At 47.3% G+C, this 15,806-nt stretch overlaps 1 protein-coding gene across 1 annotated transcript; it reads right to left on the bottom strand.

Moving 5' to 3' along the window:
- Nucleotides 1–4,530: 4,530 nt before the first annotated feature.
- Nucleotides 4,531–15,783, bottom strand: PIF1 (PIF1 5'-to-3' DNA helicase). The gene is made up of 13 exons (XM_083157584.1): nt 15,457–15,783; nt 13,666–14,235; nt 12,724–12,853; nt 12,183–12,308; nt 11,171–11,324; nt 10,975–11,089; nt 9,891–9,997; nt 8,628–8,767; nt 8,144–8,250; nt 5,664–5,751; nt 5,417–5,562; nt 5,146–5,337; nt 4,531–4,921 (listed from the first exon to the last, which is right to left on the bottom strand). The coding sequence occupies exons 2-13, from the start codon at nt 14,230–14,232 to the stop codon at nt 4,883–4,885; spliced, it is 1,911 nt and encodes a 636-aa protein (XP_083013710.1). The 5' UTR covers nt 14,233–14,235; nt 15,457–15,783; the 3' UTR covers nt 4,531–4,882.
- Between the last annotated feature and the right edge of the window lie 23 nt (nt 15,784–15,806).

The raw sequence follows: 15,806 nt of genomic DNA, 5'->3' as shown, positions 1-15,806 counted from the left end.
CATTGTTAGTACCACGTGTCAGAGTCTGTTATGCAGATCTACAAATGTGGATCCAGCTGTCGCTGCAGGAAAAACACGGATAACAGGAACACAAATGATTACGCGGATGTTATTCCCTAATATCTACTCATTTGCTATGAGTTTGAGACATGATCCTTAAGGGACCAAAATAGCTCGGGGCGCTGAAGTGACACACTAGACAGTTAAATTCAATCAAATTTATTGGGTACACATATCATAATGGCTACTGTGCAATTTGCATGACAATATTCACAATAAAAATACACACAATAAAAACCAAGGAAATTAAACAAATAAATGAAATAAACAAACAGTAAAATAAAAATAAAATAAATATAAATAATAAAGATAAAATACAATGGGTGGGGAATATTTAGCTGGTTGAGTATAAGCTAAACACGTGTTTGATCTGAATGAGGGGTCAGCCTTGAATGAGGCACGAGGCACTGTCCAGCATTAAGTGCAGTTACCCGCGTCCGGGTTTTTTATATATAGTGCTAGAGCTTTTGGGCAGGTATAATTCCAACTTCTGGTATTTATGTTGTTATACTTGAACAAGTCAGTGCTTATAACACAAGCGAATTCAGCGCTGAGGTACAGTCAATGTATCCAGACAGTTATAATGGCAAGTATAAGGTATATTACCTGTCCCAGATGTGCGGCTATTCAGCCTGATTGGCGCCGCTACGGGGAAGCTGGAGATGCACGGTGCTTCTTTGGAGGGCTGCACCGCTTGGGGCTGTTGTTGCGGCTCCAGTGAATAGCGCACTTGGCGTGGGTAATACTGGCCTCAGTCTCTCCCGGCGGCGGTGTGCCATTACTCGCTAGACTCACGTGGAGCAGCTACACCATGGGTTGCCGACTATCTTATTCTGCTCTCCGGGAGAAGCCCGGAGAGGAGAGTTTCAGTGGCCGCTCAGGGGGCGGGGCTTAAGCGTGCCATCACTAAGCCCCGCCCCCATGCTGGTAAACCAGCAAATTCAGTGATCTCCATGGAGGGGGCGGGGTTAAAATGACGCGATTGTGTCATTTTAGCTCCGCGATCCGGGGGACAGCGGGGGTCCCCCCTGAATCCGGGATGGTTGCCCACCCTTCCGGGGGCCCGGGAGGGGGACCCGATTTTCGGGAGACTCCCGGAAATTCCGGGAGGGTCGGCAACCCTGAGCTACACCTGGGAACTCTGCCACAGTTCCAAGTGTGCTGCCGAATAGCAAACCCACGGGTCAGATGGTGATGTGGAGGTGCCGGGTGGCCAGCTTCTGGGATAGACCATTGGAGTTTCTTTGTGGTATTTGGGGAGGTTGGCATTCCTCCAGCACGGTGGCTGCAGAAGGTACACTGCCCAGTACACACTACGCTAGCCCCGAGCGCCGTAGACATTTGTTGTTCCATGATACTTAAGGGGCATACACATGTAGATGTGTGCTAAGCAATTTTAGGGTAGGTGAGTTCCTGAGATCGGGAGCACATACACATGCAGAGATTTGTGCTAAGCAATTTTGCTTAAGCCATAAAAGGCCGGGTAGTAGTTCAGAGTGAGAGATAACACTCAGAATCTCTCATCCTGTACACATACAGATTTGCAGTCACTTGATAAGCAATGCGACTAGATTTTGACTGCATGCACTGATTTAGCAGGAGATAATTAATCTTGGGGCATACACACGGAGAGATCTGTGCTTGCTTTCTAAAGGTGCCCATACACAAGTAAAGGGGCATACATACGTATAGATCTTTGCTAAGCAATTTTGCTGGTGTCAAGATCTCCCATGGAGAGCACATACACACGCAGAGATTTGTGCTAAGCAATTTTGCTTAAGCAAAAAAAAGGCCGGGTAGTGGTTCAGAATGAGAGATTGCGATCAGTATTTCTCATTCTGTACACACAGAGATAGTTGCAGTCATTTGCTAAGCAATTTGACTAGATTGTGACTGCATGCACTGACTAAAGGCCCCCACACACTAGAACGATTTTTTGGCCAATTGTCCGATTTCCGATCGATCGTCCGATATATTTTTACCGATAATCGACAATAATCGACCGATTATCGGTAAAAATCTGCCGATATATCAGCCGATCAATCGGAAATCGGACAATCGGCCAAAAAATCGTTCTAGTGTGTGGGGGCCTTTAGTTAGCAAAAGATATTTAATCTCCTGGAGCATACACACGGAGAGATCTGTGCTTACTTTCTAAGCAATCTAGTCAGATTGCTTAGAAAATAGCACAAATTTGCTCCGTTTGTACACCCCTTAAGATTTATCTTCAGATCTGGCTGGTTGGAACAAAGACATGGTTATGGATGAGTGACAGTTTGTCAGTTTTCCAGCATTTCCAAGCAAATGGTCAACCGTCATTTGCTCTCATCCATAACCATGTTTTTGTTCCAACCAGCCAGATCTGGTTCCAACCCCCCCCCCCCCCCCCCCGCGCGCAATTCGCAGACACCCGCCACCTCCCCACCCCCACCCCCCACCCCCCCATTCACGGCAACCCCACGATTAAATGGCACATGCAAAACACTGACATGGCTATGGTCGACAATGAAAAAGGTTGACATGAGCTTTTGAAGATTTATTTTTCACTTTTTGAATGTTTTCATATTCATTCTCATGTGTCGACATGGACACCAATGAAGTGCCACACTTATGTCAACATTTACATGTGTTGACCTTTCTGTGTTGATTTTTTCTTGTGGCACCCTCCCGCAATTCGCAGCACACCCCCCACAATTCGCGGCACCCCCAGCAACTCCCACGATTCGCGGCCCCACCCAGTGACACCCCCCCTCCTGCGATTCGCCACACTCTGCGACCCCCCCCTCCCACGATTTGTGCCAACCCCCCGGGCCCCCCCTCCCGCGGTTCGCGGTACCCCCCTACCCCAATTTCCCCCCCTCCTGTCATTGCGACAACCCCCCGCGACCCACCCTCCCACGATTCACTGCAAACCCCCGCGCCCCCCCCCTCCCGCGATTCGCGGCATCCAGCCACGATCACTCCTCCCGTGATTCGCGGACAGCCCTCACCTCCTCCCTCCCACCCCCCTGCGTGATTCACGGCAACCCCAGGATTAAATGGCACATGCAAAACACTGACACGGCTATGGTCGACAATGAAAAAGGTTGACATGAGCTTTTGAAGATTTATTTTTCTTTTTTTGAATGTTTTCATATTCATTCTCATGTGTCGACATGGACACCAATGAGGTGTCAACACTTATGTCAACATTTACATGTGTTGACCTTTCTGTGTTGATTTTTTCTTGTGGCAATTTTTTTCCAGTGACAACTATGTGCACGTCAACCTAGACATCATCAACCAATTCTTTGTATAATATATAACACCTGTTCTGTTTTACTGTAGGTGCTTTAAGTCAGATCTTTTACTGCTACTATTACTGTTTATGTAAATGCATTCTGAATGACAGCAACATCCTACAAGAATATATAACCAACTAGGTTGATTCATCGCGCCCCGTGCCCCCCTCCCGCAAATCGCGGACTCCCCCCTCCCGCGATTCACGTCACCCCCGCGCACCCCCGCGCACCCCCCCTCCCGCAATTCACAACCCCCCCTCGCGCGCTTTGCGGACCTCCGCAGACACCTGCAACCCCTCCATCCCTTGATTCACGGCACCCCCCGTGCCCCTCCCGCAATTCACGGCACCCCTAAGCCCCTCTTTAGTCCCCCGTATACTCACACACCCCTATCACTACCCAGCTTCCTGCTCTCCTGAACCGTAACTTCCATCACTGGGGAGTCGCTGACGCTGTTTTGCCCACATGCCCCTATCATGCCTCATAGCCCAACCGCCTCCTGCTCTCTCTCATGCACCCTAACTCCCACCCAGTAGGAGGAGACACTGACTCAGGGCCACCATCCTGTACTGCCACACTGGACCCTCACCCACTGGCAGAAGCTGCATAGTATCTCCCACCCTCCTCTTTAGTCCCCCTTATTCCCACACACTCCTATCACTACCCAGCCTCCTGTTTTCCTGTGTCGTGACCTCCGCCAGTGGGGAGCCGCTGACTCAGAAACACCCTATTATACTATTGCGCGCGCACACACACACACACACACACACACACACACACACACACACACACACACACAGCCCCCCCCCCACCCCCACAAATGTCACTGTACATCTTTCTCTGTAACCGATTTTTAATTAAACAAAACAATACACACCCCCTTCCACATCATATGCTCTCTATTTAACACATTTCACCTATAACTCAAGTTGCAATACAGGCATCTTACATACAATTCTAACCATCTTTCTCATATACAAATGTTCACAAATTAAGGGGGCGCAGCCCCTTACGCCGGTGTGAAGAGCGCCCGTAGGGCGCGATGAATCACTTAATCCTTCTATAAGCATTTCTATGCACATAATTAGATGGTTCTGGTTGATAGATCTTCTCCTAGATAGACAGAAAGTCACAAGGTCTATCCCAAAAGGTTAACATGAAAAAGGAAGACACATGACATGGTCAAATGTAAGTTTTTCAGGATTTTTTTTTTTTTTTAAAGCGGCTTGTTCTTACTTCATCCATGTCAACATAGAGGGAGAATTTAATAGGGTGCCAAAAATGTGAAGAAAAAAAAAGTGCTTATGTGTAAGCTCTAAATATCTGTGGTTCTGCGGTGATCTTCCCTCGGACCAGAACAGACTGGTGAATACTCAAACTGCTCCCAGCTCACCTCTGGAGAACACATGGAAAATCCTAGACTTTAACCATTGAGTCAGTCCATATATTTCATAAAAATCTTTATTAAAAAAAGTGCATATTTGTTCTGTACACTAATATTTACATAGTAAACAGTTAAAGGGACATACAGCATCTGCCAATCAATTCTCCTTGTTCTCCAGGAAAGGGTCAAGACATGTCTGGCGTAGGGGAAGAGAGAGAAAGAAGGTATAGTTAGATCTGATTGGTTAGTCCTTTCCCCCTCCAAGGTTTGATACATCTCCCCCTATGCCATTTAAAAGGCATCACAAACTGATTCCACCAGCAAACTGCACGTACGGTAACATTCGAAGTGGAGCATACTAGCATGTGGGTTAGAGCCACAAATGGGGGGGTGGGGGGAGGCACAGGGGGTGTCGCTCACCTGCTGCAGAGCTCTCTCTTTCCTGAGCCTGGCATAGAATTGGAGAACATAGGGATTGGCGTTTACAGCTTTAGGATCAAAATCCATCACTCTGAGGCCTTCCAGACTGCGAGCTCTGGAGAGCGCAACGTAGGCTTGTCCACTCTCAAACACTCGCGATAGAGAGATCTCCACACAGTCCAAGGTCATCCCCTGCGGAGAAGCAAACAAGGCTTTAGGCATATTTTCCATGTATTTATGAGAGCACACTTATATGGGAAACGTGGACTACCTGGCTCTTGTGTATGGAAATGGCCCACGCTAGCTTCAGCGGCAGCTGCTGCCGGCTCAGATAGATCCCACCATGACCTTTTATGACCCAACGCTCCATCTTCATGACCTCGGTGGCCCCACATAGAAAACGCACTTTGGGCAGAGCTGAATAAAATGGTATAAAAGAGGGTGAGAACAGAATTAGTAGGTATCGGCCTACACTAATACATTGCGGAACGCTCCGTGGGTCAGAGGGTTAGACTGACCTTTTTCCGTTCCCTCAAACCCAATGACGACTCCTCGCGCCCCATTAACCAAACCACGAACTACATCCAAATTCTTGGCCAGCATAACCTGTAAAAAGCCAATAAAGTTATATTGTGGAAGAAGCAGGATCCTCCATCAGCGCAGAGCAGTTGCATCAAAAGAAACCACCCTCGACCCCCATCCCCCACAGGAGTCGGACTTTTGTGCCAGAAGCAAAAACCCGCATAATAGTCCTCTAGAAACTGCATATTATTGCAGAAGCATTTATTTCCCATTATTGTTTCATTTGATTGTAACATCATCTGTGTCATTTGATTGTAAATGTATGTATACCTGCACCATTTGAAGTATAATTCATTTTACACAAAATCCCATTGTTTATTCATCCAACCCTGGACCAATCGCACACCCACCACCAAAGGAGCGGAGCGCAACACTAAACCCTACTTTTGCAGTTGTGCAAAAAAGATGCGGTACTTGTTTCCTAGCACGGCGCCCACGATATTCAGTCGTATGGCATTGTATCGCATCGCATGCCATATACCCTCATGCGATGCGATTATAAATTGTATAAGCACCCTAATGGGTTTTGTCAATGTTAAATGGTCCGTCCCCCTATACGATTTTTAATTGTATAAGCACTAATGGGTTCTTACAATGTTAAATACACCCCCACGCCACCCCAAAGCATGGCGAGCGCAGCGAGCGGCTGCGGTACGCGTCCTCTGACCTTCTCATACCCCACTATCCACGTCAGCGTGGAGTTTATTTATATAGTGCGACGAGCGCAGCGAGCCCGAAGCACGGTGAGCGTAGTGAGCCCCGCCCGTACATGTATTCCGCGTCCGCTCGCCACACTATCTAAAATCAACTCCACGCCGACGTGGATGGTGGGGGTATGAAAAAGGTCGGAGTACGCATACCACTACACTCGCCACGCTTCCGGTTGGCGTTGATAGTGGGGGTGCTTTTAACATTGTAAGCACCCATTACGGTGCTTATACAATTAATAATCTTATAGGGGGGTATTTAACATTGAAAGCACCCATTAGTGCTTATACAATTTAAAATCATATACAAAATCGCATTGTATGCCATATACAATGGTATACACTTTTAAACTGTATAATACCGGGTGCCATCGCGTCGCATTGCATACCATTGTAAGGCTTATGGTATACGATGCGAGGGGCGCCGTGCTAGGAAACAAGTACCAAAGATGCATTTAGCACCACAATGTATGTCTGGAACTATATACAGACGGCGGTTTTTTTATTTTGAAGTGATGATTTACCAACACTGGTGAAAGCTGCAAATCTACATTCGAACCAAAGCAACAAACAGACAATTTGCTTGGATCTCTCCAGTGCAAGTCTGACGATGAAAGACAGCGTCTTACTGGCTGCTGCGTTTTAGACACAACGAAGGGTTTCTTACCAACATTTAAGTTCAATGCAGTTATGGGTTGGGATCATTAGGTCGACACAGTTGTAGGTCGACACAAACATTAGGTCGACAGTCAAAAGGTAGACATGGGGTTTTGACCCGAATGACGACACGGACTCTGGTTAAAGTGAACTGTGTCCCCTCGCATGGCTCACTGCGCTTGGCACATTATTTTTTTCTCCCACCACGCCCTAGTGGATGGTAGGGCATGAAATACCGCCTGTCGACATGGACACCGAAACGTAGCACCTCTTCCGCTCGCCATGCTTCAGGCACGGTGCCTCGCTACACTATTTTATTCTCCCACCACGCCCTAGTGCAGTGGTTCTCAACCTCTGTCCCCAAGGACCCCCAACAGTGCACATTTACCTGGTCTCACCGAGGTTGAGAACCACTGCCCTAGTGGATGGTAGGGCATGAAATACCCATGTCGGCTCATAAAAAAAAATAAAGTCAGTCCAAAACCCCCATGTCGACCTAGACCATGTTGACCTAAAGCCATGTTGCCTAATGATTGTTGACCATCATGCTGTAGACCAAACGACCGTATCCCGCAGTTCTAACAATCCACAGCCATGTGGGAGCGGTCACTATGAGACGTAAGTGTTCATCATCTCCCCACAATCTTGGATTGGAGTGTCACTTTAGGTTTCCATTGAGACGTGACTGCCTCCAAATTATTACATATATTCCATTGGCTACGGTTTATATAGTTCCATTGCATCATATGTATCTGATGGAAGGTTACAATGGATCTAGTTTTTATTGTGTGTATTGGTTGGCGCATGAACCTCTACTATGGACCGCTTCACATCGTCAGCTTCCGCCAAAGCAGCATCAAACAACCACTGTGTCCTGGTTACTAACAGATTTATGAAAACATAATATAACAGATAACAGTGGCCACTGTTAGCATCGCAAGAATACTAGGACAATGGCGAAGCCCATCACTGGGGTAGTGTCTTCCCTGGCGGAGGCCCTGGTAGATTAACCCACACTTTCAGCACCTGCTGTCCCATATCTTCCATCTTACCTGAGCTCCTTTCTTCAGCTGAATCTGCTGCCCAACCGGACACTGCGTGTTCATGGTCTTCACCAGCATGGGGTCACTGTCCAGGGCATCATACGTGTGACAGGCTCCTGTACAAAAGGTCACATTATTTGCAAGAACGCTTACTAACAGCGTCTGCCATTCCCTCAATAGCTGCCATACTATGGGCAGGATGCACTAAGCTTCAAACATGAACAAATGGAGAGTGATAAACCACCAGCCAATCAGCTCCTACCTGCCATGTCACAGACTGTTTAAAAAAAATGTCAGGCAGGAGCTGATTGGCTGGTTGTTTATCACTCTTCATTTTATCACTTTTGAAGCTTAGTGCATCTGGCCCTATATTTTTAACTACTTCCTGTGAGGTGCCAGGCACACAGTTTGTGCATTAGCCAGGTAGAGAGCCGAGTGGGCCAGTAAAACAAAACGAATGTCAACCACAAACCACAGTTTAGCCTATTGGTACCTGGTAATTGCTGTAGCCGGCGCTCATTGGTCAGGTCTACGTCGTCCTTGTGAGTGCACAGCCGGGTCGCCAGGATCCCGTCTCGCTCTATTTTGTGGTTGCCGGTCAGAAGTAGCTGATTGGTGACCTCTTCGGTGCATCTAGGGGTTATGCAAATAGATCACAGTACATTAAATGTGTCCAGTTGGTAATTGCAGTGGTTTCAGGAGGATTTATCCTGGTTTAACCCATTGAGTGGTGGGATTTGCTGGGGCAGGACAAACCTACCATGGCAGGACCCCAGCAATACTGACCACTCAAGGCAGCAGCCAGTCCCGATTCCCACCCCCTCCATTATCACTGCATCAGTGACCAGGTGGCTGCCCACCTGGTCACTGATGCACCGATAATAGCGGTGGCAGCAGCAGAGCTCCAGTGTATGATCGCCAGAGTGCAGAGTTCGGGGGGGGTGGAGGAGCAAGGGGAGGGTGCCGCTGGCACACACCAACCTGCTGGTGGTATGCCCGGAAATTTCAGGTAGGAGAGTCCATAAAGGGGAGAAAGTTTGGGAAGTGCAGTTTGTGTTCATCATCATGATAAAGAACGCTGCATGTCGTTCCATGTGACTGCATTGCTGTAAGGTTTGGCACCTACTACCCCACACCACTGACTGACATACATTAAGCCTGGCGAAGTGATAAAAAGGCCGGTGATTATGCACCGGCCAATCAACTGTCAGGTTGCACGCCGTGTTTGAAAAATGGCAATTAGGAGCCAATCGGATCCTGTGTTCTCAACTTCCACTTTATCACTTCACCGGGCGCTTAATAAAATCGGCCTCTGAATTTCAACCACAGCCCTGTGTGGAGTTTGTATGTCCTCACCATAGTTTTCCTTTGGCTACTCTACTTTCCTACCACTATCCCAAAATTATATAGGAAGGTTAATCGGCATTCAGCAAAAAAAGTTATCCCCTCATTAGAATTGCATTATTTTGGGCTCGCCTACTCCGACCGACCCAAAAAAAAAAAAAAAAAAAAAAAGATTCCCATGGAAATACCCCAATGATGCAGGAGCGGGTGGGGGGCAGCTGACACTTCCTGCACAGGGCGCTCGGACATCTGAAACGCCACAGAGGCCTCTCAGATCTGCGAGCGCTGGAGAAATCATTCCATGGTCGCACGGCCGGCGTCTGGGGGACTCGCAAGGCTGTGAAATTCGAACCCTTGCGAGTCAACCAGAATAAGGGCCACAGTGTAACCAGTACATAGGGACAAGATGTACCTCCCCAGGCGAATAGCTTGTAACAAGGAAATGAACTTCTTATCCGTCTGTCTCCTCACTTCCATTAACTCCATGTTCAGATGGATGCATCTCCTCCAGCTTCTTGCCTGCACGGAGCACAAAGCCGGACAGGTCAAAAACGCACCGAGGTAACCGCTAGAACAAAGGATAAAGAGTAACGCCAAAATGCTCCGCTCTTTAAATAAATGCACCATGTTCCTTAGCAGGGCACATAAGCAAAACCATTTTGGCCACCAGAATCCGGAGCAATACACCATAAACCAATGAAACAAGTCTCCCTACCGCCCATGTTCACCTCACAGCACATATAGATCTGTCCCACAGATAATGTCAGCAGACCCGTGAACGAGCCCTGTCAGGGCACCAGGTCCGGTGAGACTAGTAGTGTTGGAACTCTTTTTGCCAAATGTGTCTTCATTGAAGTGTTGTGATGTGACTGGGATGGACCAGGAGACTGTGCTGACAGATATATATAGGACATGTGTATATCTGTGTGCAACTGAGTCCCTGAATCTGTACATCAGGTGCTGCTATGTAGCGGCTGCAGCCCCCCTCCCCCCAAAATACAAATTCAGTTGTTGTGCTCTGGATACAGACTTCCACACCGATATACAAGTGTTGCATTTGACATCAGCATAGTGCCTTTTCCATCATAGTCTTGTTGCATTGTGACTAGAAGCTGACCATACATCTACAGATTGATTGTCAGATTGGAGCAAAATCCTGGTAATATCTGAATGAGTTTTTGGCAGTTTTCCAGCATTTCAAAGCAAATGGACAACTGTCATTTGCTCTCATCCATTACCAGGTTTTTGTTCCAACCAGCCCGATCGGACAATAAATCTGTAGACGTATGGCCAGCTTTAGACATTTAAATAAATAAAAATTCAGCTCACTCATGATGCCCGACACTAGAAGAGTCTCATGGAACCCAGTGCGCCGAGAGGAGCTGTATGGCGCAATGGCAGCAATGATGCTAGGACTCATATGAAGGACATAAGCAGCCTCTTGCTGGAAATGCTCCGACTGCTCCATGTAGCTTGTAGCACATTCTGGTTCCTACCTGGAAGCAGAACTTTGTCTGACTTGAAGCCTGAGTAACTGGTGGAAGCTGGAGGAAGTCTCCACAGACAATAAGCTGGATCCCACCGAAGGGCTCATCCCGGCCACGCACTGCCCTGCAAGAGACGACGTTATCAGTAAACGGTCAGTGAGAAACCCTTGGTGCCCTCCGTCCCCACACATTCCAGACACCGTACCTGGCAACAGCCTCCAACTTGTCGAAGAGTTCACCTTCCACCATGGAGATCTCATCAATGATTAGATGTCGGCAGCTTACCCAGTGTTGACGTACCCCGGGTCTCTTTGCCAATTCAATACACTGCTCCAATGGGGCCTTCCCTGAACCGATACCTGAAACACAATTCCAATATACTGTTCTAGAAACAGATAAAACCACTGGGAGTGCGGCCTGCAAGGAATGAGGCGGGTTCCACCAGCTACGTGTTCTAGATTGTAAAGAAGGCCCTCATTCTGGTTGACTCGGTAGGCTTGCAGCTTCCCGAGTCCCAAAGGGCACACCTCGCCGCCACCGTATCCTGGGATGGGTCACGAAGGCATGTGCCCACTGCCGGAGAAGTCATTTGATGGTGGCCGACCATCAAATTATGTCTCCAGGGCTCGCAAACATAAGTCAGTGGAGATGGACTTATATTTGTGGGTTTCCAGCCGAAGACAGGGAAGATGGCTGACGTCATGTGAAATCAGCCCCCTGCCCTCGGCACGCCCAGCGTTTTCATGGCGACACCCATGAAACGTTGGGTGTTCCTATGGCATGACCCAAGTCCATCGCCCCACGCCCCCAACCCGCAGTGCCACGTGCGAACTGCCTAGCAACATTGCAAACTAGAATTACCCTCAGAAGTTCTGCGGGTCACTGCTCAGACTATGGGCGATAATCAGCTCTTGGCCAGCCGGTATGCCAAATTCCTACCCGTTCCACAATCTGCGGCCGCTTTCACCAATCCACAGACTTTCCGACATTCAACAGCTGGAACATTGAATTCCAACTGTTGAGTTACTGTCGGATGAAACGACAATGGCCCGGGATTCCGACAGTCGGAATCCCATATTGAATACCCCCTAGACTCAACATCATCCATAGACTACACCGGGCCAGTGTCAATAATGCTAACGTCATGGCAAGGGCAGGGACTTTCCAGCACTCAGCCATCTGCAATTATACAACATGGACATTGATCTCCCACTTACCTGCAAATGCGTGCAATGTGGTGCCACCAATGTGACAGGCGGCCACGCCAGTACTTGCTGTGGCATAAGTGCTTTTTGGTGGCAGAGCGCCGACAATCCTCTTCAGTAGATAAGACTTCCCTGTGCCTGGGGAGAAGGAAACCAAGAGCAGAGACTAAGACAACACAATGCACATTACAAGGCAGCATTTAAAGTGCACATGCCCACTATGTACTACAAAGGCAGACATTTTGTAGGTGGAGCCAGGGTTTATGAAAATGCAACCTATTATCTCACTAGGAAGTAGTGACATCACTTGGAAATGTACTAGTGACATCACAGTTTCTGATACGTTGATTGGCTGCATTCAAGTAAATACTGGCCATGCCCACAAAATGGCTTCCTCCACCATTTATTGACAGAACAACATTAATGAATACACTGAAAATCAGAGAGTCAATATCTTTCGTTGCCAATAATTGGGCTCTGCTATACAAGAAATATATTTGTGTAATACACAACTAAGCTCTGTGAATTAAGAGTTCACTCTGTCACCACCAACCTGCACTCCCTGTGAAGAACACATTCTTTCCACTGAGGACGGTGCTGAGGACCATGGCCTGTTCAGTGGAGAGCTGCATTTTCCTGGGCATGGTCAGGGTTGGCTTCTTGCTGGGACGGAGCTCGGAAATCTGAGGCAGGATAGGAAAGAATATGCAAGGTGAAGTGAGAAGACATCGGGATCAAAAGATTGATGCTCACAATGGCATCCACCCACCCAAGAGACAGTTACGAGTTCATAAAGGCTTTTTGAACAATTTAGGCCAGAGCGATTTGCTGTAGAAAAAGATTCAGGGGCAGATGTATTAAGCTTGGAGAAGAGATAAACTGGAGATAAAGCGGAGAAAGTGTAAAAGGAGATAAAGCACAGCCAATGAGCTGTGTTTGAAAAAGACAGTTGGGAGCTGATTGGCTGGTGCTTTATCTCCAGTTTATCTCTTCTCCAAGCTTAATAAATCTGCCCCTCAAAGCCAAAAACACATCCTAGTCCTACACTTCCTACGAAGACCAGGACCTGCACATTTGGGAAGACCAGATCGGAAGATGTTCTAAACCAGTGGTTACCAACCCTGGTCCTCAAGTACCTCTAACAGTTCATGTTTTCTAGGTCATCTGTGGATTTTTAAAGTGTGACAGTTGGTGATACAGGGTGCACCGGCTGGGTGACTTGGAAAACATGAACTGTTAGGGGGTACTTGAGGACCAGGGTTGGGAACCACTGTTCTAAACACCAGTTCAATGATTGTTATAAAGTAGCACCTTATGAATTTCATTGTGAAAGGATATTAACCTTGATGAAGTTGTGGGTTCACAATGAAACGCGTCACTGATGCTTTTTTAGGACTAGGATCTTTAATACATCCTCAGCTTAATTTATAGTAACAAAACCAGAACCACACACTACATATTTAGTTGTGAGAGTCCACTGAGTGATTTAACTTACTAGACTGTTCTCTGAAGACTCTGTTCTTGCCCGTTTCTGCTGACATCGGTTGGCTGCGTTGGGTCCGCTAGGACCAAGCCCTTTCCTCTTAACAGGGGTCTCAGTGTTGCATTTGGCGCGCATCTCATTTGCCTGTGCCACGTCTTTCTTTTGCACGGGGCTGATGGTCTCAAACACCCGGGGGAGACCCGACAACAGTCGCATCCGTTCATTAACTGGTTTTTCGCTCTTTGAGGCTTCGTGCTTAATCGTCAGAGTCTTCATAAAGTGCTTTAGCTTGTCCGAGGGGCAGTTGGAGATCAGCAGCTGGACATTGTCTGGTTGAAGAACAATTGAGCCTTTACCATCTTGGATGAAGCGGTTGAAGAGCTTGATCTGCTTCAGGGTAAAGTTCTGAGACATTTTCCCATCATTCACCCTCAACACCAACTCCCGGAACTCATTGCGTCCGAGTGTGGTGAATGCATTGCGTATAATTTTGCGCTTTAATGTCTGCCCAGATGCATTAAGATACTCGATTGTGACACTGCTCTGGATCTCTGCGGACAAGTGGTCGGCCAGATTCATTTCCTGAAAAAAAATCCTATTGGTCAATATTAGTATTTAATGAGATGCCAATCTTGGAAAGGCATTTCTAAACACATCCAGATCATGCAAGGAACATTTGCAATTTGAATACTTGTTTAGTTTCACGGCGGCCGATATATCGGATGCGATATCAGCCGATATCTTGTCCGTTCCGATGCGATTTTTTTATCTGTTCATAACCCCACTATCCACTACGCATGGAGTTGTTTTTATATAGGTTGACATGCATTGGGTTGACCACTGAAGGGTCACACCTGAAAAAGGGTCAACATGCCTAAGGTCGACAGGGTTAAAAGGTTGAAGCATTAGGCCAACAATGGGAAGGTCAACAGATCGACATGGGTTTTTCACTTTTTTTTTCTGAACGTCGACATTGACACAGAAAAAGTGCACTGCACTTGCAATGCTGCGCTTGGCAGACTACTGTTTTCTCCCTCCATGCCCTAGTGAATGGTAGGGCATGAAATACCTCCTGTCTGCACATGCCGGCTCAAGAAGGAAAAAAAAAAAAAAAACAACAACATGGATTACTATTAAATACTGCACTTCTGTTCAGGGTGCATAGAGAACGGAGTTATCATCCAACACAATTAACTGTAATAAAAATACATTTTTATTTTTGTTAAATAAAAATGTTAATAAATGAAAATCATAATATATATATCAGGGTTGCTTACCTGACCCTCTCCTTCAGGGAGAAAATGCTCTGTTCCTGCACATCCATGATAATGTAGGATTGCCAGCACCTGTGGTGAAACACCTTTCTTATCAATTACTTAGCTCCCCACAGGTGCTGGCAATCATACATTACCAGGGAAATCCAGGAACAGAGCATTTTCTCCCTGACGGAGAGGGTCAGGTAGGCAACACTGATATAAATGTTCCTTGTTGTATTCTAAACCGTAGGTGGCCACCTAACTTAAAACAAAAATACAAGCGTTTAAAACTAACAAGGACAGTTTGATTAAACAGCTGATACCATATAGACCATCTTGTATGACCCTTTGATCGGTCAATTGATATATGTAGCTTTTTATATAACAATTGGTAGATAACCCCACCAAAGTGTTTAGAACTGCACCTATGTATCGTAGGAGTGGTGTCTCGGTAATAACTCCTTATATACTATTTGATCACAGTGTATCCATCTCAATAAGCCGGCACTATTATACCGTTACTCGCCGTGTCTCCGAAGTTACTTACTCCGTGGTCCCCCTAGACTGAAGTGAGCTCCTCTGGGTTTGATTGTCGGGGAGAAGGGAGGACCTGCAGCCGCGTCTCTGGCTGTCGATGTTGTAGTGCAGCGTCCTGCAACCCGGTGCTCAGCTCAATGGTGGTAAGTGATGCACTTAGACAATGGTCCTTTGCCGGGAGCCCTGCTCTCTACGGAGCCGCCACTACAGGTCCCGCACCGCTCCCCTTGCTGCGGCGGGTCATTGAGGGTGGCAGCGTCGGCCGGGTCTTCCCTCTCACCTGCGATCCCGATAGCAGCACCGGTCTGCGCCAGAGATGGATCACACACAGTCACACACTGAGCAGCAGACGAGCATCGT

Source organism: Crinia signifera, chromosome 8, assembly GCF_055691185.1.
Source record: "Crinia signifera chromosome 8, ASM5569118v1, whole genome shotgun sequence".
Lineage (NCBI taxonomy): Eukaryota > Metazoa > Chordata > Amphibia > Anura > Myobatrachidae > Crinia > Crinia signifera.
The sequence above is the reverse complement of the archived record's forward strand: the minus strand, read 5'-3'. Positions and strand labels throughout refer to the sequence as shown.